This window comes from Crocuta crocuta, unplaced genomic scaffold (genome assembly GCF_008692635.1).
Source record: "Crocuta crocuta isolate KB4526 unplaced genomic scaffold, BGI_CrCroc_1.0 scaffold186, whole genome shotgun sequence".
NCBI classification, from domain to species: Eukaryota; Metazoa; Chordata; class Mammalia; order Carnivora; family Hyaenidae; genus Crocuta; species Crocuta crocuta.
This window is the reverse complement of record NW_027551569.1, coordinates 6,020,519-6,043,209: the sequence shown is the minus strand read 5'-3', so window position 1 is coordinate 6,043,209 and position 22,691 is coordinate 6,020,519. Positions and strand designations below refer to the sequence as shown.

General features: G+C 41.7%; 1 protein-coding gene across 10 annotated transcripts in view; it reads left to right on the top strand.

Moving 5' to 3' along the window:
• The window catches only part of TTLL5 (tubulin tyrosine ligase like 5), a 279,463-nt gene that overhangs the window by 45,001 nt on the left and 211,771 nt on the right, over window positions 1-22,691 (top strand). For all 10 annotated transcript variants that reach the window (XM_077750795.1, XM_077750794.1, XM_077750800.1 and 7 more), the window contains exons 9-14: window positions 6,034-6,135; window positions 7,896-7,987; window positions 8,798-8,905; window positions 18,818-18,899; window positions 20,470-20,531; window positions 21,678-21,772. In XM_077750795.1, the coding sequence (XP_077606921.1) occupies window positions 6,034-6,135; window positions 7,896-7,987; window positions 8,798-8,905; window positions 18,818-18,899; window positions 20,470-20,531; window positions 21,678-21,772 (541 nt within the window). The remainder of the gene's footprint in view (window positions 1-6,033; window positions 6,136-7,895; window positions 7,988-8,797; window positions 8,906-18,817; window positions 18,900-20,469; window positions 20,532-21,677; window positions 21,773-22,691) is intronic.

Sequence of the window (22,691 nt, the reverse complement as noted above, 5' to 3'; positions counted from 1 at the left end):
AGCTGGAGATCACATGTTCCACTTAAAGGGCACTTGCTATTCAGCGCCTGCAACTCGTTGATATGTTGTGGTGCTATGGTCTGAATGTTTGTATCCCCCACCAAGTTCATATGTTGAAATTCCACCACCCACCCCACCCACCCCCGCCCCCAAGGTGATGGTATTAGAAGGTTAGGCCCTTGGGAGGTGATTAGGTCATGGGGGTGAAGCCCTCATGAATGTGATTAGTGCCCTTTTATAAAAGAGGACAGAGAGTTTCCTGCCCCTTCCACACAGCCGTGTGAGCACACAGCCAGCAGCTGCAAGTCTGTCTGCCTGTACTTTGATCTTAGACTTCCCAGCCTCCAGAACTATGAGAAGTCTATTTCTGTTGTTTATAAGCTACCCAGTGGATGGCATTTTGTTACAGCAGCCTAAATGGACTAAGACAAGGTGGTATTGCCAGATCTTTTCATTTCTTAAGGTTGGCTGAAAATCTAGATTTTTACTGAGAAACTTACTCCGGTTTTCATTTTAAAACCATTTCAGACTTCTAGAAAAGCTATAAAAATAGCACAGAGTTACCTTTTACCTTTCATGGAGAGACCCCATTCAGATTTGGCCAGTTGTCCTAATAATGTTCTCAATGACAAAAAGATCTGATCCAGGATCACATGTTCTATTCAGTTGTCACATCTCTTTAGTCTTCTTTGGTCTGGAACAGTTCCCATAATCTTCCCATGACTTTTATAACCTTTGCATTTGTGAAGATTGCAGGCCAGTCATTTTTTAGAATAGTCCCTCTGTTGGATTTTTCTGACATTTTTTCATGATTAGACCTAGGTTCAGTATCTTTGGCCGGAATACCACAGACGTGATGCCGTGTTTGTCGGTGCATTATATCTGATGGCACACGATAACTATTTAGTGGTGTTTGACCACTTGGTTAAGGTGGTATCTGCCAGATTTCTCCACTGTAAAGTTACTTTGTGTTTCCCTCTGTACTTAATAAGTGTCTTAAGAGGAGATACTTTGAGACCATGTAACATTCCACATTTAGTTTTTACACAGTGATTTCAATATCCACTGATGTTTCTTGCCTGAATTATTACTACAACAGTTGTTAAATGATTATTTTCTTAATTTTTTTTAATGTTTATTTATTTTGAAGGAAAGGAAGAGAGACAGAGTGTGAGCAGGGGAGGGGCATAGAGAGAGGGAGACATAAAATACGCAGATTCCAGGCTCTGAACTGTCAGCATGGAGCCTGACACAGGGCTCGAACTCACAAACCATGAGATCGTGACATGAGCTGAAGTTGGACGCTTAACCGACTGAGCCACCCAGCACCCTGATGATTTTCTAATTCCATCATTCCTTTTTCCTTTTATTATTTGACATTTTGTTCCATGACAGAGCTGTCTCTTCTTCCATTTATTTATTCATTTATGTATACCATTGGGGATTCCTGTTTTACTTAATGGGTTATCATGCTTTGCCGTCAGGATTTATTTTGATGTTATATTGTCTCAGATTTGGCCGACAGGAGCCCTTGTAAGCCAGCTTTTGTGTCCTGTCATTTCTTCAGGCACAAGATGTTTCAGGCTTATCTTGTTCTTTTTCTGCCCCAGCTCTGGAATCTACCATTTTCTCCAAGGGGCATCAGTTGCTTTTAATGGAGAACAGTATTTAGAAATCAAGAGCTGAGAGCTAGATAAGCTCTTTGCTCTGGGGTGTCTTTGCTCTCAGGTCCTTGAAATGGGCAGACCCAGGAAATCTATGTTTGTTATGCTTACGTGTACACACATACACACTGACATCTATATTTACTCTGATAAAGGTCTCCATATATTGAAAAGCAGGAATTTATCCTAATACCTTCCAATTCTCTTTCAGAACTACAGGGTTTGTTCTGATTTTTCTCTTTCCTTGTTTTTTAATCTCTCTTCTCCAGCCGTGAGAAATCTGACTCCCATTATCTTCAACATATTTATTTACTCAGTTCTCTTTTGTGTGGCCAATCTCTCAACCTCCTTGGCCACCGCCCCCCTCAGAGGCCCTTCTTGTGTGGACTTTGACCCCTGTGAGGCTGCAACCCCGCACAGATGACCTCATACTGCCTCTGGACTGCCTTCCTATCCTGTCCTTTTTCCTCATGTAAGCACTGGCTGCAGGAAAGAAGGTCTAATTTTAAATGTTGGCCAAGTGATTCACGTTAAAAAAAAAAAAAAGTGTGAGGGTTAATCATAACTTGATTAGTAGGCCGGTGGGACCGCTGGTCTAGAGTATACGAGGGACATGTTGGAAGATGGTGACCAGAGATGAACATGGTCTTTTGAATAGGGAGTTTGGTGAGAAGTGTTGTATCTTCCTGGCTTAGTAGGAAGGATGAGCACACACACCTACGTGGCCTTCTATATTCCCCATCAGGCTAAGTGAAATAGAGAGTGTAACCTTTGGCTCTTTTGATAACTTTCCATTGGGCTTATGTTTTGTTTTTGTTTTTGTTTTCTTTTTCTCTAATTCTTACTTCTTACTGCTTCTTATGCTCTTTAGAAGCCTACTTTGTGACACTAATACTCTTGTCCTGGCTGGAGTTGAGAATATAAATTCCTTAGTGAGAAGGAAGATTAGGAGAAAAAAAAAATTAAATTTTTAGAGATGCAGTCCTATTGAAAAAAGGGGTGTAGAAATGACAGATGTGTGGAATACCAGGTTACTCAACCACCAGGCTTTTGCCAGGCTTTTCTTGTTGACCGAGTTAGATCAGGTGCTCCTATCGAGAAGAGACGAAAACCCTCTTTCTCTGAAGCAGAACCGTTTCTCTCCCTCTCAGTCATTATTCTTTTGGGGGAGAGGGTGGCAGGAGGTCTGTCACTGTGAGGTAACGTCTGGAGGAGGCGGGCAGGCTCTGTGGGGCCGCATGGGTCCTTGATGCATTTCAGAAGGATCCAGAGAATGGTGGTCTCCTGCTAGACTGGAGAATGTCTACAGAAGGAAAATTGGAATACATAGGCAAGGTCTGCTCACCATGGAGTGGCGTGGTTAGAAGTTAGGTGATAACTACTGGAAGTTTCTGAGAAAAATCAGAGGTCCTTCTCACACACAGACACACTGGTCATCAAACCCTTGTTCCGCAGCCATACATGCCTGCTCAACATTTTCTCTTTGTCCACATCCTTCTTCCTGTCCTCATGTTTGTTTATTTTAATTTGGGGGGTTTTTTGGAGTTGTTTTTCACTTTTCTTTCTTTGGCTTTTGTATATTTCTAGTACAGGGAATTAGGAAGCAGAGAGAGTGGGTGGGTGAGAAGAACTAGAGAAGAGGAAAATTTTTAAATGCTGCCCTTTAATGTGGTAAAAATTCACGTTGACTTCATAGTCTGAGTAAGCATATGTAAATAATTTGTAAATCATATGAAAATAAACTTGTGGCCATCCAGGATTTTTTTTCACACACTTGGATATGCCTCTTGGGAAAACCACTTTAGTGAGGGGTGATACGTTTCTAGTGGTATGTAAACAGGGGTTGATATTTACCATAACCATTCGACTCGAGTGTCTTTTTGTTGATGTTGAGCATCACTGGAAAGTTTTCTCTTTCCCTGGTTACTTCCTTCAGAGGCACGTATATTTTATACTTTGGTCTTCTTTTGACAATAGTCCAGGATATCAGATTGCTGCTCTGTTTTCAGTGGGCTCCATGTTTAATCCCTCTGTCTTTTGCCTTCATTCCAAATTCAGGAATTAGTCTCCTACACTCTGCTCATAGTTACACTGTTCTGCAGACCTAGGCTTTGTGTGCTGTTAATGTCGCCACTATTGTTTTCTTAAAATGAACTTTATAGATCGGTTCTGTTATTTCTACGGACGTGTGTTTTAAGTCTATCATTCTGCTCTTGTTTTATTCTTTTGGCTTAATTATTTTCCATAGTATGCTACAGTGCTGGCGCTGTGTAGGCACCCCATAGGTGTGTCTTGACCAGCTAGCGCTCTGTCCTCTGCAGCATCCTGTACACAATTTCCCAGGCCTGAGTAACTCTATTTTCATTTTTCATCCTTCCTGTTTGTCTAAGGTTCTGTAAGAGAAGCAGCATCTTGCGGTTAAGAACATGTGTTGTGGAGTCAGTGTGATTGGGGGGGGGTTGATATGATATTTATGAATCTATTGAAGTTGTTTTCTTTGAACTTAACATTACGTATGGAAATGCAACACATTATTATTACAACAGCCAGATTTGCAAACAGCAATATTGTGGGTGAGAAAATAACTCAATTTAGGGAGAAATGATTGTTTCAATATTTAACTGGATATATAGGGGACAATAACATTGTGACTCAGAGCATGGGTTTTTGAATTAGACAGCCTTGATTTTGGTACTGGCTGTGCTCTTTCTTCTTTCTGTCTGTCTTTTTGAGTTTTAATTTAAATTCTGGTTAATTAACGTATGGTGTAATATTAGTTCCAGGTGGACAATATAGTGATTCAGCACTTCCATACATCTCCTGGTGCTCATCACAAGCGCACTCCTTAATCTCTCTCTCTCTCTCTTTTTTCCCTTAGCTGTACAGAAGCTTTTTGTTTTGATGAAGTCCCAATAGTTTATTTTTGCTTTTGTTTCTTTTGCCTCAGGAGACATAGCTAGAAGTTCCTATGGCTCATGTCAAAGAAATTAGAGCCTGTGTTCTCTTCTAGGATTTTTATGGCTTCAGGTCTCACATTTAGGTCTTTCATCCATTTTGCATTTATTTATGTGGTGTAAGAAAGATGGTCCAGTTTCATTCTCCATGTTGCTGTCCAGTTTTCCCAACAGTTTGCCGAAGAGACTTATTTCTATTGGATATTCTTTCCTGCTTTGACCATGTTATTGTGGATTTATTTTTAGGTTTTGTATTCTGTTCCGTTGATCTATGTGCCTGCTTTTGTGCCAGTACCATACTGTTTTGATGATTATAACTTTGTAATAGAGCTTGAAGTCTGAAACTGTGATGCCTCCAGCTTGGCTTTTCTTTTTTAGGATTTTGCTTTGGCTACTTGGGGGCTTTTGTGGTTCCATACAAATTTTAGAATTGTTTGTTCTAGCTCTGTGAAAACTACTGGTCATATTTTGATAGGGATTGCATTAAAATGTGTAGGTTGCTTTGGGTAGTATAGACATTTTAATAATATTTGTTCTTCCAATCCATGAGCATGAGATGTCTTTCCATTTCTTTGTGTCCTCTTCAGATCTTTCATAGTTTTATAGTTTTCACAGTACAGGTCTTTCACCTTTTTGATTAAGTTTATTCCTAGGTATCTTACTGTTTTTGCTTTAATTGTAAATGGGATTGATTCCTTAGTTTCTCTTTGCTGCTTCATTATTGGTGTGTAGAATTCTTTGCAATAGACTTCTGTTTGTTGATTTTGTATCCTGTGACTTTACTGAATTTGGTGATCAGTTCTAGCAGTTTTTGGGTGGAGTCTTTCAGGTTTTCTGTATGTAGTATCATGTCATTTGCAAGTAGCGGAAGTTTGGCTTCTTCCTTGCTGATTTGGATGCCTTTTATTTGTGTTGTCTGATTGCTGAGGCTAGGACTTCTAGTACTAGGTTGAAAAAAAGTGGTGAGAATGGACATCCCTGTCTTGTTACTGACTATAGAGGAAAAGCTCTCACTTTTTCCGCACCGAGGGTGATTATTAGCTGTGGGTCTTTCATATATCGCCTTTATTATGTTGAGGTATGTTTCCTCTAAACCTACTTTGTTGAGGGCTTGTATCACGAATGGTTGTTATACATAATATGATTTTGGACAAGTTACTTAATCTTTCCAGGTTATATTTTAGTTTTTATGTCTACTCTAAAAATGAGATATAATATTACCTACTTCAGAGAATTGCTTTAAGGAATGAACTACATATTACATATGAAACACCATGGGAGTGGGCACTTATTCAGCACTCACTATCTGTTACTGACGTCACCCTCCTTTTATTAGTATCACACTGATCCTGAGTTGGAGCCTGTATTTCCTTGAACCTCTATTCCTGGCATTTAACTTGTGTCCTTTCTATCAGGTTTGCAACTGTGCGATATGATCAAGGAGCCAAGAACATTCGGAACCAGTTCATGCACCTGACAAACTACAGTGTGAATAAGAAGAGTGGGGACTATGTCAGGTACTGGCTGCAGGTGAACCAGGTGCCATGGCAGGTCCTGGAGATGTGGAAAGTCAACTTGTCGCACTCCGTTTATCTCCATGGAACTTAATGGGAAGCTGTCAGTTGTTTAGCACAGTTTTGAGGCATATCTGCTGTTGCTTCTTCATTGCTTGCCCAGTTACAGTGTCCCCTTTCTCTACTAAAATATGCCTTCCCACGTTTCGTCTTCATTGTCTTTCCTCACTTGACTTATGGGTGGGAATTTAATAGGCATATGGAACTTTTTAGAAATCAAGAAATGAGGTCATTTCAGTACTTGGCAAAATGTATCAAAAGCTTAAAAAATATTGGTATCCTTTGACCCAGCATTTCCATTTCTAGGAACTTAATGTTAAGAAATAATAAGAGATGTGTGCACAGGGTCAGAGAGAAGAATGTTCATGACTATACATTGTCACGTGGAAAAAGCAGGTTACCAGATGCTACTTGACATTTATTTTTTGAGTCTATAAGATGACTAAAGCTGTTATTTTTGTTGAGGGGGAGAAAATGTAAACTTGGAGGATATATACCAAAAGGTTAACAGGGCTTAACTATAGTGGATGAGATTATGGGTGGGTGACTTCTGTCTTCTTCTCTGCCCTTCTGTGTATTTCCTAAATTTTTTCTAAAATAAATACTTGTATGATCAGGGGGAAGAAAAGTTAGGAATAAATTAAATGAAGAAAGAAATGAGGCCATCTCAGAGAACGATCCAGTGGAAGGGAGTACCAGCCCAGCTGTGTGGAAATATCCCTCTGCTCTGTTTTCTTTCATCCTGATAATTTTGCCAGAAAGTGGAAAAATAAAAAAGAAACCCAAACAGTTACTTTCTACTCAAACTAAAAATAGGTGTCTAGAAAGTCCAAGGAAAGAAAGAAAAGAATCTGGAAGTAATGGCCTAGTTGCCAAGGCTATATAGATTCCATGGCGTGTCCTGGGACCAGAGTTTGGAATTGAAGATCCTCTGTCCTTCACCCTGGAAGATGAGCAGACATGCACCTGGTGGGTGGTGGGACGGTGGTAGGGAATGAGGGGGCATCTGCAAAACACAGTGTCCAGATGGCAGGACCTTGCCAGTGGGCATGGCAGCATACCCACTTCGGCAGTCTGCTGCTTTGGTGGTGGGGCACCTCATAGCTTTTTTTGTTGCTCTCGTGCATTCTCCCATCAGCGATACCTCAGAGGGTGTCCAAAAGAGTTGTGCCTCCCACTAAAGAGGAGAGAGCTCGCTTCAGATGCTAAAGCAGTTCCGTGCTAAGTTAGCTCCTTAAAATGTTGTACCACATGACCTCACTAGCCAACCGAGACTCAGTGCTGATCTGAAAAGGGCATTGGAAGTTGTTTTGTGGGCTCATGTGACATTTACCTCAAAGACTAGGTTAGTATCCCTGAACATTTCACCCTATTAATGTATTGTGGCCACTCTTAAATTGCGGACATTCTTTCACACATTGCTTCCACTCATGATACATTATAATTGTTTGCTTAAGGAAGGATTTGCTGCCTTTTTCCTACCCACCCCTCCCCCCCAGAAAGGAAGCTATATGCATTTTCATTAAAAAAAAAATCATTGGTCGAAAGATATGTATGACGGAGGGACCAAGAAAAGTTGCCGAGGGGAGGTCAGCAAAGGGAATGTTTTCCTAAATATTAAAAGGAGAAGTTTTTGTAAAAAATCTGGTTTCTATAGCCAGGCTTATTTGCGTGAGTGATCTTGATCCATTCCTTTGTTTTAGTTGTGATGACCCAGAAGTGGAGGATTATGGGAACAAGTGGAGCATGAGTGCCATGCTTAGGTATCTGAAACAAGAAGGCAGAGATACAACTGGTGAGTACCAGGCCTTTTCCCTTTGTGACCTCCCTTCTTCTCTGTACAACCTCACTTTGCCTCTCAGCACACATCGTTCTCTCTAATTCTGGTCGTGTCGCTGAGACTTCTGACGGGGTCGTTGTTCTTGATGTTAAAGCCTGTCCTTTACAAGATGGAAAACAGGCTCTCTGTGACCCCCCACCCCAAATCCCTTTTCTTGTTTCTAGTTTGGAAGGCACACTTTGTCCTTTAACCTTTAGTGAATTTATCCTTCCTGAATGTTGAGCTGCAAACTGAAATACTGTCTCCATATTGGCCCTGAGTTCAAATTTTTCAAGGTTAATCTGTCTCACTCATGTTGTTGAATTGGAGAATGAACAGCATCGAGTATGAATACAGGGCTTAGAATCAAAATGGACACTACTGGCTGAGCCTTGAACAGAATGGGAAACAGTGTGCAAAAAGGCTTAGCTCAGTCCACAAAGGCAAGGGCGATAGGAGAAGGCTGAGAAGGGGGAAGTAAGGCTTCTTTTCCTTTCCATGTCTGTCTTTTGTCATAGGATGCCACTTCAGTACAACCCCTCACCCACATTCTTGACTGTGTCGCCTTATTCATAGATAATGCCTTCTCCTGGAGTACCTATTTGCAAGACCACTACCTGGAGATGTTTTGGAATGAGCACATGCACTTTTATAATCACACTGTGTTCCAGAATACAGTCTTTCTTTTCCATACATTATAGTGTCTCTTCCTTCTTCCTTTTCTTCTGTTTCTTCTTCTCCTGCTGCTGCTGCTGCTGCTGCTTCTTTTTTTTTTTTTTTCTGTAGCACTGATGGCCCATGTGGAAGACCTGATTATTAAGACTATCATCTCTGCTGAACTAGCTATTGCTACAGCCTGTAAAACCTTTGTTCCTCACCGCAGCAGTTGTTTTGGTAAGGAGGCTCACAAAGCTTGATATGTTGTGTGCAAAGGGGCCTGGGAAGTGGGGAGGGGGTCCCAGGGTAGAGAGGCTTAGTGATTCTACAGAAGTAAGAAGTGTGTGTGGCGGGTGTTTCTTTCTAACCGCAGGTAGCATGTGAAGGCCCTACTAAGAGGCCAGAGGGGAGCTCAGCTGGAGGTCCCCTAAGGACTCACTAGCTTTCTGTGCGGGAAACAAGGATTGGAACCAAAGTGTGGGTCTCTCTGTCAGCGTGCAATCAGAAAAAGCCTGCAATGGACGGTACAGGAATCCAGCTCTAACAAATATATTCCAGAGCTCTTTGGCAGCCAGACTGGGAACCGTTCCAAGAAGCTCTGGCTGGTACCAGTATGTGCTTTCTCCCAGTTTCCAATGACTCCTCCTTTTTGTTTTAGTCTTCTTTCTAGGGGGGTTTCTGCCCCCCTCCCTATGTTTTCCTCCTCTTCCTCCCTCCCTTCCCTTTTTTCCTACCCTTAACTCCCTGATTGCACAGAGAAGGAGTAAGAAACAGTTCACAGCTCCTGGAGCGGGAAGCCTGTTGCCTGCTGACCCACTGGCTGTGACTGGCACTGAGACTGCGTGCACACATTAGTCTCCTGTGCGGATGTGAACTCTGTAGCGATGGCCAGTGTGTCTGTAAAGTCAACAAGGCTTTCAGCAGGTGTTAGGCTTTGTTAGTAACACACATTAGGGTTGTTGCTGGGGTGATGATTAAAGTAATACAGTAGTAAGGATATAAGAGTCATGCCTTGCTTGGGAGGCAGGGTCACAGGAAAGGAAAGAACAGACTTTAGAGGTTGACAGAGTTCGCATGAAAGCCATTTGCGCCCCTTACTTGTTTTCCCCTTTTCAGCAAGTTACTCCAGTCCTGTTTCCTCCATTCTAAAGTTGCAGTTACGATGATACCTACCTCCCAAGGATACCAGGAAGATCAAAGGAGATAATGTGTGCAAAGCACGCAGCCCAGTGTCCAGTCCTCAATTTGCATTCCGTAGAAATTATTTCTTTGTTATTTTTGTAACTAGAATGAATAATTCTTGAACTCTTTCATGGATTATAATAACAGTCTGTACTCAAGGGGCACAAAACAGAGGGAGGTGTTAAGACCATGAGCAGAATACCGTAGATAAACCAAGACCTGAAATTATATAGGAAAAGAAGAGGTCGTGATACCTTTTCTAAGTACAGACGCGTTCATGTTTTCTTAAAACCCTTATGTGGCTCTTTAGGGTTAACTAGTCAATAGAAACTTGATGTGACTTCAAGGCTTTTAAGTACCTGACCACAGCTGAATTTTCTGGAATTCAGTTGCTCTTCTTAACACCTTATAGTCCAGCTCTACCACTGAACACTCCATACCTTTGTGCCTTGGTATCACTTCCGCGGGCCTGTCTGCCTGGCAAGTTCTTGTTCATATTCTCAGACTCAGCGTGACATTGCCTCTTCTAGGAACCGTCAACACAGTGCCCCATTGTGCCTCCTCTCCATGCTGTTCTGTTTGCTCTTTTCCTCTCATATTGTGACGTTTTGTTTACATATGCACTTCCCCGCCCACCCCCCCCAACGTAGTCTCCGAGCTTAACTTGTCATTGGTCAGTAGTCACTGTGTCTCCCCTCCCCTCATGTCCTCTTATTGCCAAACCAAACCTTTCACTGTCTCCCTGGGCCTGCCAGGTCCTCACCTTCGCCTCTACCTTTGCACCTGCTTTATCCTGCACCAGAAATAGTTTTCTCCTGTTACTTTACTTAATGGATTACTACCATCTCTTCAAGACCAAGTATCATATCTGTGGGGAAGTTTTTCCTAAGTGTTCCAGTCAGAGTTAGCCCCCTCAACCCCCAGCTTCCCATGGGTCATCTGCAGTGGTACCTGGATGTCATCGGGTACCCATTTATGTGTCTGTCTCCCCTCCTGGACTAGAAGCTCCTTGCAGGCAGCAATGGGGTCTCCCTAGTTTCTGCACCTCTTGTGCATAGTGGTGGGGTTGTTTTGTTTTGTTTTGTTTTGCTCTTAGAAGATGTTCAAGAAATATTTGTTGAACCTTGGTACTTGCTTTAATTGCCTTTTGGTGGCCTGATAGTAGGCTTCTCAATAGATCTGGTTTGGTAAGGGCCTAGAGCTCTTGGTGTTATTGTAAACTGCTTGAGGAAGGGGTGCATAGAACATACCTTCAAACTTTGAAAACCTCATTGGATTAAAAAACTAAGGTTTCTTTTCCACATTGACTTGGCTCTTATATGAAGGTAAATTTCTTCATATAAAAATCTTTGTTCTTTTTGAACAAACTCTCTTTGAGGATTTCCGGAACTTAATGGCCATAGAGATTCCGATATGAAATAAGCATCGACTTTCCCTGACTCAGTGAAATACCCCTAAGTCCATTTCATCTTCTGTGGGTCTCCTTTCCCCTCCCTGCTTTTATTCTTTAATAAAGAGAGTGCATCTGGAGTTTTTTAAGTTGTTGACTGTCTTCTTGGCTTTTGTGGTTCTAAGTCCACTTCCTGTCGGCCCTGGGATTTATGTGCTTCGTTAACCTCCCCCCGTCAGGTATGATTTTGTATATGTGCGTTTATTTGTGTGAGTCCCTCTGGCTCCCACTTACTCCTACTAACTTCCCTTGGGATTTAAGTTACAAGGAATAAAACTGTTTTTTCTTTCTTTCTTTCTTATGTGTTTTAGAGTAAACATGAATTGAGAGCTTCCTGGAAGAAATTGGCTTGCATAGAGCATTGGTTGCTTTTAGAGGAAACCAGTAGCCCAGTGATGGAGTTCACTATATTCTTTTGGTTGTTTCGCCTTTATCCATTATGGATGTTGGCCAGGAGCATTCCAGTACTATCTGTTTCTGTCTCATGATTTCGTTCCAGCTCCACCACCTGTAATGCCCAACTGTGCTTTTAGGTACTTCCAATATTCCCATTCATTTGTTTATTTATGCGTTTAACTTATTTTCAATCCCTGCTCTGTGCAAGGCATAGATTACAAGCATTTATTCCTCTCAAGCCAGATTTTACATGGCATGACATATACATATACCTGCATTATATGGTTGACATTTCAACGTAGACTTGGCAACCTTCCTAAACTACCTGAAACTTAGCCACGTAATGCCTTCTCATAGATTTGTACATCTGGAAAGGACCCCAGAGAATCATCAGTCCATATAACGGAGTTGAGGCCTGAGAAACTAAGACCCTTGCCCTCAGTTCCAGGGCACACAGGTGGAAGAGCCCACACGAAAGAGACCTGGCCTGGAGGGCAGGGGCCCACAAGATGGTTGGCAGGCAGGTCGCCTTGATCAGTGTAGTCTTGATTTATAGAGTTTTGATGCCCCTCCCGATAAAATAGATTGCTGGCAATGGAATTTTTACTTCTTTCAAGATTGTTAAAATATGGTACCATGTGAAATATATGTGTAAACAGCAACCCTTTAAATATGCTTAGGAAACTGGCACTGTGGCATAACTGGCAAGGAAAATGGCTTTTTTGACCAGTTGGAGAAAACCAGCCAAAAGCAACAGGATGTTAGCTGTCCTTTGCAGATGCTGCTGCTGACAGCAGTTTTATCTATGTGTGTGAGGATGGCTGAAGTGACAGCCTCAGACCCTGGTCCTCTCCAGCCTGGGATCCTCTGAGCCAGCTGCGCATGCCACTGTAGAGCTGATGAGGCTGGCTTGGTTTACGTCAGAGACCAGTAACATCTTTGCTCAGGACAGTCCATGCGCAGTACACCTCTTTGTTGAATGAATGATGCTTGCTTGGCCTTTCATTGCTGCTGTTTTAGACCATTCACAGAGTAACCTGACATTCTCAAAGGGTGGGTGTCTGTAAATATTTGTTGAAGGAAGGAGAGTGGGCAGCATACATTCCTCAATTATGTAAACTACTTGATCACCACCAACGAAATCATAGTGAAGGTCTGTAAATAGTTCACTTTTTGAGAGAGTCTCCCTTCTGGTTTATCCCATGCTGCTGTTCAGGTGGGAAAAGTTACTGTAGAAAGTAACTTGTCAAGCACTTTTCCTTGGTTACTCCCTTTAGCCCTCTTAAAAGAGTTTCGTTGGTATTTATTACCCATGTTTTATAACAAGGAAAAAAGATTTGGAAAGGTCAAATAATGTATCCTAGGTCATGCAGTTAACAAACGGCCAAGCCAAGTTTAGAAGCCAGGTCTCTTTGGCCCTTTCTGCACTCACATAAAGACAAGTTCTGATGAGCCCGGCCACTTTTGGCCTGCCCCATATCCTGGATTCTCCTTCTGCTCTCCTGTAACTAGATCTCAGGAAAAATGATATCATTCTTTCTAGCAGATCAGGCCTGAAAAAGGCACTCTTTCGGCTCTAATCAGCAGTCCTGGATTCTAGATACTCGTTTCAAACCTACCTTTACATGTGGTAGCCAGATACCGTATTGACTTATTGGACTAGTTAACAAATTGGCTCTGGGCTTTTTCTTTTATTTAGTTCATTTTCCTGTGGGATCTTGATCTGTTTTTTTCCAAATTCTCCTTCTGGATCCCAGATAAAGACTTCCTCCTTAGGTTTGCAACTCAAATCCGAAGCCAAGGAAAAAAGAATTTCCTTTATACAATAGCATTTGACTGGCAGTGCGGGCTGGCTAATGTCAGCACTTTCCACTGCCTCGGGTGACAGCTCCAGCTGGGAGGGTTAGTGGATTGATTTCACAATTAGTGGTGTGCCATGTTTAGTCATCTGTTAGGCCTTGGATGCGCTCGTAATTTCTCTATCAAATCTTTTTTCTCCCTCCCTTCCTAGACCACCTTTTATCAAGTTTTTTCTTAATATGTCTTAATATGTAGAAACCTTAATAAGAATGTTTCTGTTTTTACGGTTGGTAGCTTTCTTAGGAATATTTCAAGTCTTGTGGCCAGGGTTATTTTGGGGGAGTAGCTGCAAATTATTTTGTCTTTTTCAAAAATTCTACTCCTGAAGCCAAGACTACACCCTATGTTAACTGACTTGAATTTAAATTAAAAAAATAAGAAATAAAAAATTTAAATGTCAAAATAAAAAAATTGTACAGTGCTTTTCACTTACTTTTTTTCCTTCTCTTTTCTTTTTCTTTCAGTATTTCTTGACTGCATCTTAGGTGCCTTTTATGGTGCAGGCTGCTTGTAGTGTTAACGATGGATGAGAAATGGCCCTGCCCTTGGGCTGTGGGGAGGAACAGGCTGGAGATGACAAAGACAGTACCAGTAGTAGGGTGACTCTGATGCTCGAGGAATGCACGGGAGCTATCAGCAATGCCTAGGGGAAGCCGGGGAAAGCCAGTTTGTGAACTGGGAAGTTCCGCGTGACTGGCTACGGCCTGCATGGGCTGGGGCGGCAGGACATGAGGGCAGATTGGAGCCCCGTGATAGAGGACTGACACGTGTAAATTCCTCCCGGAGACAGCAGCCAGCCACTGGGGTTTTTGAGCAGGAGAGCAATAAGATGATTATTACTCTCTTTAACTTCTATCATGATTTGACCCAAAGCTTGGGAGGACAGAATTACAACAAAGGGAATAGTGTACAGCATGACTAGAAATAACTAATTTAAAATCCTACAAGCACCACCTGACGTCAAGTGTCTGTCGCTGGGCCAGTTCACAGCCTATCTCTATCTGACTGTTAGATTTAGGTCTTAGAAATTCCGATGGGTCGGGGCGCCTGGGTGGCTTAGTCAGTTAAGTGTCCGACTTTTGCTTAGGTCATGATCTCGCGGTTCGTGGGTTCGAGCCCCGTGTCGGGCTCTGTGCTGACTGCCAGCTCAGAGCCTGGAGCCTGTTTCAGTCTGTGACTCCCTCTCTCTCTGACCCTCCCCTGCTCACGCTGTCTCTCTCTCTCCTAGAAATAAATAAAACATTAACAAAAAAAAAAAGAAATTCCACTGGGCACATGGAGAATGGACTGTAGCGGGGAGAGGCTAGTCCTAGGGAAATGAATGGGAGGGAAGAAGTGTGGGGGGATAAGGTACACTTACCATGTGATCCAGCAGTCCCACTTGTAGGTCTTTACCCAAGACAAATAATGTTATATGTTCACACAGATACCTGGATATGAAGGTTTATAGCACCTTTATTCATAACCGCCAAAAGTTGGAAGTGGCCCAGATGTCCATGAACTGTTGAATGGATAAACAAGCTGTGGTATATCTGTAACATGAAATCCTACACAGCAGTAAAAGGAATGAACTACACTGTTGCTATGTAAAAACATAGATAAATCTCAAAAGCACGATGCTAAGTGAAAGAAGCCGCTCTCAAAGGCTCATCTGTATGATTTCATTTATTTGACTTCCTGGAAAAGGCAGAGATCAGATAGATCAGTGGTCGCTGGGGGGATAGGGAGTGAGAATTGACTAGAAGGGGGCACCAGGAGCGTCTGTGATAGAATTGTTCTATATCTTAATTGTGGTGGTGGTTACATGACTACATACATTTGTCAAAACTCATCAAACTACAATTTAAGAGGGTGAATTTCATTGTATGTAGGTTATACAATAATTTTATCATTTCTATAAACTTGTTTTAAAACCCAAAACAATAGGTGGATGAACCTCAAAAGTGCCAATTGAAAGAAGTCAGACCCACTATGCTTCCATTTATATGCCATTCTAGAATGGACAATGAATCTGTGGTGAAAGAGATAAGCATAGTGATTATCTGGGGGTATGATGAGAGGAAGCAGGGCATTTACCAGGAAAGGGCATGAGGGATCTTTCTGAGGGCTGGAAATGTTCTCTGTGGGTTGATACGAGTGTGGGTTACATGGATGTGTCTGGTTATCAAGCCTCATCGGGTTACACTTAAGATCTGTCTCTTTCATTATATGTAAATTATATCTCAGAAGATAGAAAACTGGATTAAAGAGAAATAGAGAAGAGGTCTGGCAATGTGTAGATTTTGGGAGGTGGCAAAGAGTGTTTCTAGCTTTGGAGACTGGTGGATCGGGCTACCATTTTCCAAGGTGAAGAAAAATGGGAAGCCAAGTAGGTTTGGGGGAAAGATAACGAGTTATATTTTGTTGAGTGTTGAATACTCATGGGCTATCCTAGTGAAGTTGTGTAGCAGGCTATTGTAGAATTACGGATTTGGTGTCCAGGACACACTTGACTAAAGATCTATTTTTGAATGTCATCATCATGATGTTAATTGCAGCCATGAGAATACATGAGATCGAAGAGAAGTAGAATTGAGAAGGAAAGAGCCCTGAGAATGCCACCCTGAGCAAACCTACCAGTGAATAGCTGGGCAGAAGAGAAGGAGTAAAAGAGGAGAAGAGTCAGAAGAGAGCAGTGCCTGGAACCAAGGGAGAAGAAAGTTCTAATAAGTAAGGGGTGGTCAACAGTTTCAGATGTTTGGGCTTAGCAGTAAGGTGGTCTTTGTCGATCACAGTGAGGACAGTCACTGCTTTAGAGAATGGGAGCAAAAGCAAATTCTGATGGCTTGGGGAATGAATAGGCATTAAGAAGGTCAAGACAGCTAAGTGTAGGTTGCTTTTTCAGGAAGCTGCATTCAAGAAATAGGGAGATACGGGCACAAATGTGAAGTCGTGGTGGAGTCAAGCTGCTTCTTACTAGTCACTAGTATAATTTTCAAGTTTGTTTTGATTTGGTTGGGAGCTCAAGAGAATGCATCTCATGAAAGGAAATTTTCCTAAGGAAACTTTGTTGAACAAAGTGGTAGCAACAGTCCTTTGAAGAAAACACTGGCTCTTCTGTCATGATGAGGACAGCACAGAGGAACAAAGAAAGTAGCTCTCGGAATTGGAAAAGCCTCGCCTGCCCACACCCGTTAATGACACGAACTCTTGGTATAGATATCTCATCCTAGACACTGAATTTTTGAAATTCTAGACCCTGCTGCTAAAGCACACAGTATTCAAAGGTGAAGTTTAATATTCTCAGTACAGTATACTTCTTACCTTTTACAGTCTTTCGTGTCCATAGAGAAGGCCGATCATAAGTTAAAAGGGTCATTATGAGGACTTTTGTAGTCTGCCTAGAACCAAAATTATTTTTCTTAAGTGGAGTTGATGATTTGAAGTGATAAACCTGATACAAACGCTCTCTTTTCACTCCATTTACCACCCTTACCCACCCCTCCCAGTTCCAGCTCCTTAGGTGAGCTGGGCTTTGCACTGTGTTGGAATGCCACCACATACTTACCCTGCTTTGAAAGGGTAGTAGATCCAAGCCTCGTTGCGTGTATGGGCGCCGTTAGATCCAAAACTGATTTTGCGATTGTTTAGCACTGACAGGCTTCACTCACCTGGGGAAACATACAGCATGCACTGTAAAGGGTGTCTTCTCTGTTTGAGTTATTTTATTTTTTCTTACTTCCCAGAATGTTGGTTTTCAGCGTTTCTGCTGGGATTCTTGGACTGCGCCTCTTAATTCGGGAAATAGTTAAGTAAACATGTTGGCTGTTTAATGCAAGGTGTCTAAATAACGGGTCTCATCGATTCTCATTCAGATTTCAGTTTGTCTTCGTTTGTGGTTCATTCTGCAAATCTGGTCAACATGTGCATCAAGCATTCTTACTGTGTTTCCTCGTGCCATTATTATTAATAATATTAGCATTTTATGAAACAGTTGAATCCTGTGCTCCTACTTGTGTGATGTTAACATAGATTTGTAGATTTTGCAATTAAGTCTTCCTTTTTCAGTGTCTTACTTAGTGCTATATCACAAAAGACTTTTTTTTTTTTTCTTTCAGATTAAAAGGGGAATATTCTGTGGGATGATTGAAGATTAGGTAAAATATTCAGAAGAACATACTGGCCATGAAAGATTCATTCGTGGCAGCTTTTCCTGAGAGGAAAAATTCAAATATGATTGTCTACCTGAGTCTGTACTGTACAAATAGGGATTCTGGATTTAGGTTTAAAGAGCACACAGGTATTGACAGATGATGATTAATAGAGAAGATCAAGGGGTGAAACGATGGGCAAGAAAAATCAGAGACAGAAATGACTTCTCCAGGCTCCACGGTGAATAAATGGTAGAGTCCTGAGAAGGATCCAGGTCTCCAGATTCCTCTTCTAGGATTCTTGGTCCCATATCAGATTTTCTGTGTTCAAGACAGCCTGTGGCACCATCTTTTTAGAACTTTACATTTATTTTTCTGTGTTTTTTGAGAGTATTGAGAAATGGGAACATCCTTTTTGAAGTAAAGACATTTGTTTCAAAATGAGTGTCTGGAAGATACCTGGGTGTGTTCTGTAGATGTGAGCTGTGGCCCGTGACCTCTGACCAAGCTGTAAGGAAGCTCATCTTTTCCCTTGGAAAGAAGATGTGGATTGTTTGAGGGACACAGAGTAGGAGATTCGAGAATGAGTGGGACTTTTGAAAGTCAGATATATTTCATATATGTATACCAAAGAGGACTGTGGAGAAGGTTTCATTAATAACAGTAACAGTACAGGCTGCCAGCTAAGGTTCCAAAGTTAGTGTCCTATTATCCCTGCGTCCTGGGAGAGAAGGCTCTTGCTTTGCCTGTTGCAGCAGTTGAGTTAGGGAAGAGAATCAGTAAAGAACCAGAAACCATGGAAACTTGGTCTCTGGCCCCCTCCCTTTTCCACTGTTAGTGGTGTAGGGTGTCTCGTCACCGTCCTGCTCTGCCTGCCACAGGCTCCCTCCTTTCTCTTTTGTCTTTCTGTGTTGAGCCAGTGTATTTCCTGTCTTCAAAGGGAAATTGAAACCATAGGAGAGCAGAAGAATAAATGTATTTTGCACTCAGATTTCTTCTTAACCTAAGCTGCTTATACTCAACCAAATTTCTAGGCCTCTGGTGGGAGTTGATTGGATTCGGCCTTCCAGATCTTTATTCAGTTGTGTCATAGGTAATGATCTTGTGTATTGTGTTATGTTGTATTTCTAGAACTCTATGGCTTTGATGTGCTCATAGATTCTACTCTGAAGCCATGGTTGTTGGAAGTAAATCTCTCTCCTTCTTTGGCCTGGTAAGTAGTCTGTTCCATCAACTAAAAAAGGACAAACCTTCAATGAGTAACACTAAAACACTTTTTTTTTTTGTCATTTCTCTTGGCACAAGACTTTTTGCCCTAGTTATTGGATAGAAATGACTAGAATTTCTAAATATGAGGGATTTGTGACACATGGTTAAAGTCCAGATGGCAACCATGAATCCTTATCTTATTAGTCAATTTGTGATCTATGTTTACTGTTTTCTTGACTTTCCAAGGGATGTTCCTTGTATACCTTTTTATTTCTAGTTCTCTCTTTCTCTCTTTCAACTATGTAGGTGTTCTGCTAAGGCTAAAGAAATGCATGAGGTATAATATTTCCTTTATTACTACAGGTTTATTAAAGACTTAAATCCACATATACTACAAAGGTATAGAGCTGGGTCTAGAGCAGTGGCTATAATCTTTGGTCCTTGTATCATTCGTGTTCTGGTTTCCATCCAAGAGTAGACTCAAAAAAACTTCAAACTGTCTTAAAATTTTTGTAACCTACCTATTGTTTAGAAGAAGGAAGGAAACCTAGTTTTTAATACCAGAGAAGATTGTGCTTACATCTGCAGCAGTAGCCAGAGTTCCTATTAGCTCTATGCTTCTCCAAACAGCTAGGGAACCCTAGAGATTTATGCCAGAGACCACCCAGTGGCTGCATTTTTAAAGCTGAAAGATGTTGGCAAAATGCCCAGTAATCAAATAAAGACAGATAGATGACTTCGCGGGGTGGGAGCTTGGCTTAACCCCAATAGTAAGGTACAGAACTAGATATTACAGATGATTCAGATGTTGGGCTACTGTTTTGTTAACTCACCTCTTTGCAGATTGCCCAGCAAGGTGCATCACACAGTGTTAGAGACCCGCAGGATGATGCATTGGTCCAGCAGCCAAAGTAATCTGGTTTGTGGAGGAACACCTCAACACCAAAGCCAGCGTGGCAGTCACCACCACATGGAGGCTTCCAGCTTTTAGTTCATATTGTTTCTGTTTCCATGTGGGTTCCTGCTGCATCACCTGGTGATGTTTTGGTACAACTTGTGTTTTTCTGCCCTCATTTACAAGCCTACAGGCTTGAAAAGATTGATTTAGAACAGAAAATGAAGGCTTAAAACAAAAGTACAAAGATTACTAGAGTTTCTTCTCTTGCTTGTGAATGTGATTTGACCATTGCAGCAGTAAAAAATAATTTGAATGATGGGCATACTCATAAAAGAACATATTAAAAGTCTAAACCTCTGAAATCCACGTTGAAAATGAAGCGGTATTCTTGATGTACACGATTTGAATTACCCAAGACCTTCTGGGATAAAAAGATTCCCATGTCAGGGAATCAGCTTTGCTGCTGGGCCTGCCTTACAGGGGATGAGTTTAACAGTGGGATTTTATTTCTAGTATTTTTGCCCAGGTTTCATTTTCTTTTTCCATGGATTTGATGTGCTTTTTGTATTGCTGCTCATTGACATTTGGAAACTCGGCTATATTGGGGCCCATTAGAGTCAGCTGTTCTGTTCATCTATAACATTATTGACTGCCCTTTCTTTCTCTGTTCTATTAGTGATGCACCTCTGGACCTAAAGATTAAAGCCAGTATGATTTCAGATATGTTCACTGTTGTAGGTGAGTAGTAGTGCTTTCTGAAGACTCACATAAATGTTAACCAGAGCATCCATTTTTTTGTCAAGCCTCCTAGGTGTTACTAACTGGCAGTTCCTAAGCCACGCTGAATGTTTTGTACTAAAAAATTGTATTTTCAGGCAAGTGTTTCTATGTTCCTGCTCCCCCTGGCTCCATCCTGTCCTGAGGCTGAACCACAACTAGGGCTGAGACCTAATTCCTGCGAAACAGGAATTATGGGCCGAGGAAGAGAATAAAGCAAAGGTCTGGAGAAAGTCTATTTTTCTCTGAGCTGGGGGAGTGCAACTCACTGAAGAAGCTTTGTTACAAAGGAGACTGGCTATGTTTCCCCTCGATGCTCTCTGCTGGTGTCCACATGATCCCTTCTGTAGTACTTACAACTAAAGGCAGCCCAGGGAAGAAATCCCCTTTTGAGTAGATAAGCCAAAACTTTGAAATGGAGATGGGCTGTCAGGTGGGTATATTGTGGGGTGGTGGTGGTTTTTTAAGTGCTCTACAAAGGTCTGACAAAACACACATCTGAAATGAACTCATACTTGGTGTACCAGCAAATGCAGTAAACTTTAGCTACTCTAGACTCCTTGCATGGGAATCTGCTTCTTTTTAGGAGGTGAAATGAGCTCACACCTAATTTCTTAAGCCTATCACGGATAACCTAAGAAGCCCACTTTGGAAAGGTGCCAGTAGACCACCTTCGGCAGTTCCAGAAGTAGATCTTGTAATAGGACAGGAATCCTCACTTGCTTCTGGATTCTCCCAGTAAAAACAACAGTATTTTCCAGTTACCCTCTAGGAAGCTACTCTAAAATAATTTGTTTTTATAAGCAACTGTGTGTTTTTAAATGGTGGTTTGCACTTTCACTCTGAATCGCCTTTTCAATCAGATTCAGCTCCCCAACAAGGAAGGTTGATTTATCTGCATATTTTCCATTCTTGTGCTGTCCAGTTTTGGTGGTGTGAAGTTCAAGTGGAGTGTGTGTATGAGAGAGCCATGCCTGTTCCTCCTGAGGATGGATCTCTGTAATTATGACAGTGAAACTGAGTTTGTATATCTAAAGAAAAGGTGCAGCTACACGTGCTAATTTCTTAGAAAATGGCAGGTTTTAATGTTTCCCATTCCGCACTCAGGATTTGTGTGCCAGGATCCCACCCAGCGGGCATCAACCCGGCCAGTTTATCCCACCTTTGAGTCTTCCAGGCGCAACCCTTATCAGAAACCTCAGGTAAGCAAATTCAGCAGCAGGGAGCCCAACAGAGGCTTATTGGAAAGTGGTGGCTGATGTAAATGAGTGAGCCGAAGCACTATGGGTATAAGGTCACTTAGAGCAGGAAATTTTGGGGATCATTCCAGACAGGCAGTTAGATTCAGCTGTGGCTAATAGCATATGCTTTTAAACCAACTTATTCTCTGCCTTTTGTTTTTCTTTTCTTTCACCTTCTTTTTTCATTCTCTCTCCTTTTTTCTTTTTCTTTTTAAGGATCCCCTGCTTTTTTCATCCAGTTGATATGCTCATAAACAAGGCGAAGAGAGGGAGCCTACAAGTTCCTAGTCATTACTCTGCTACATTCTTTTTGATCTTCAGGCTAGCTTTGTAAAGGAGATGCTCAATTGAAATAACATCTTCTCTGCAAGTGACTCTCTTCAAAAGGAGCCTTAGTGATCATAAGGTGTTAATTGAGGTTAAATGAGATAAATGCCTACCAAATGCTGTGCCTGTCTTTCTGAAAATGTCACTTGATCGGACATCACTCCAGGCTTTGTGTCCTCTGCATTTGTGTTTCAGTTGAACCAGTCAGCTCATAGTTCTCTCTACTCATTCCATCATTGAATCCATCCCTGCCTGTCTAAACCTGGCTAGTTTCCCCACTTCTGTTCTTTGCCTTTAACATTCCTTCTTATCTAAAAGGTCTACCTGCCTCCTCTTTCCCCTCTGGATTGATTACCTCGCCTGCTCCGAAGTTTGGAGATTGTTTCTTCTTCTTAAATCCATCCCACTCAGTCAAGACCTCTGTTTTTTATTGCAGTATTATTTACTTGTTCTCTATTGCATGGCATGGCATTCATCAGTTTGTTGCTTTTAAATTGTCCCATTCTCCTCTGCTAGATTATAAGCTCTTTGAAGGCAGAAAGAGCTGCTTCTT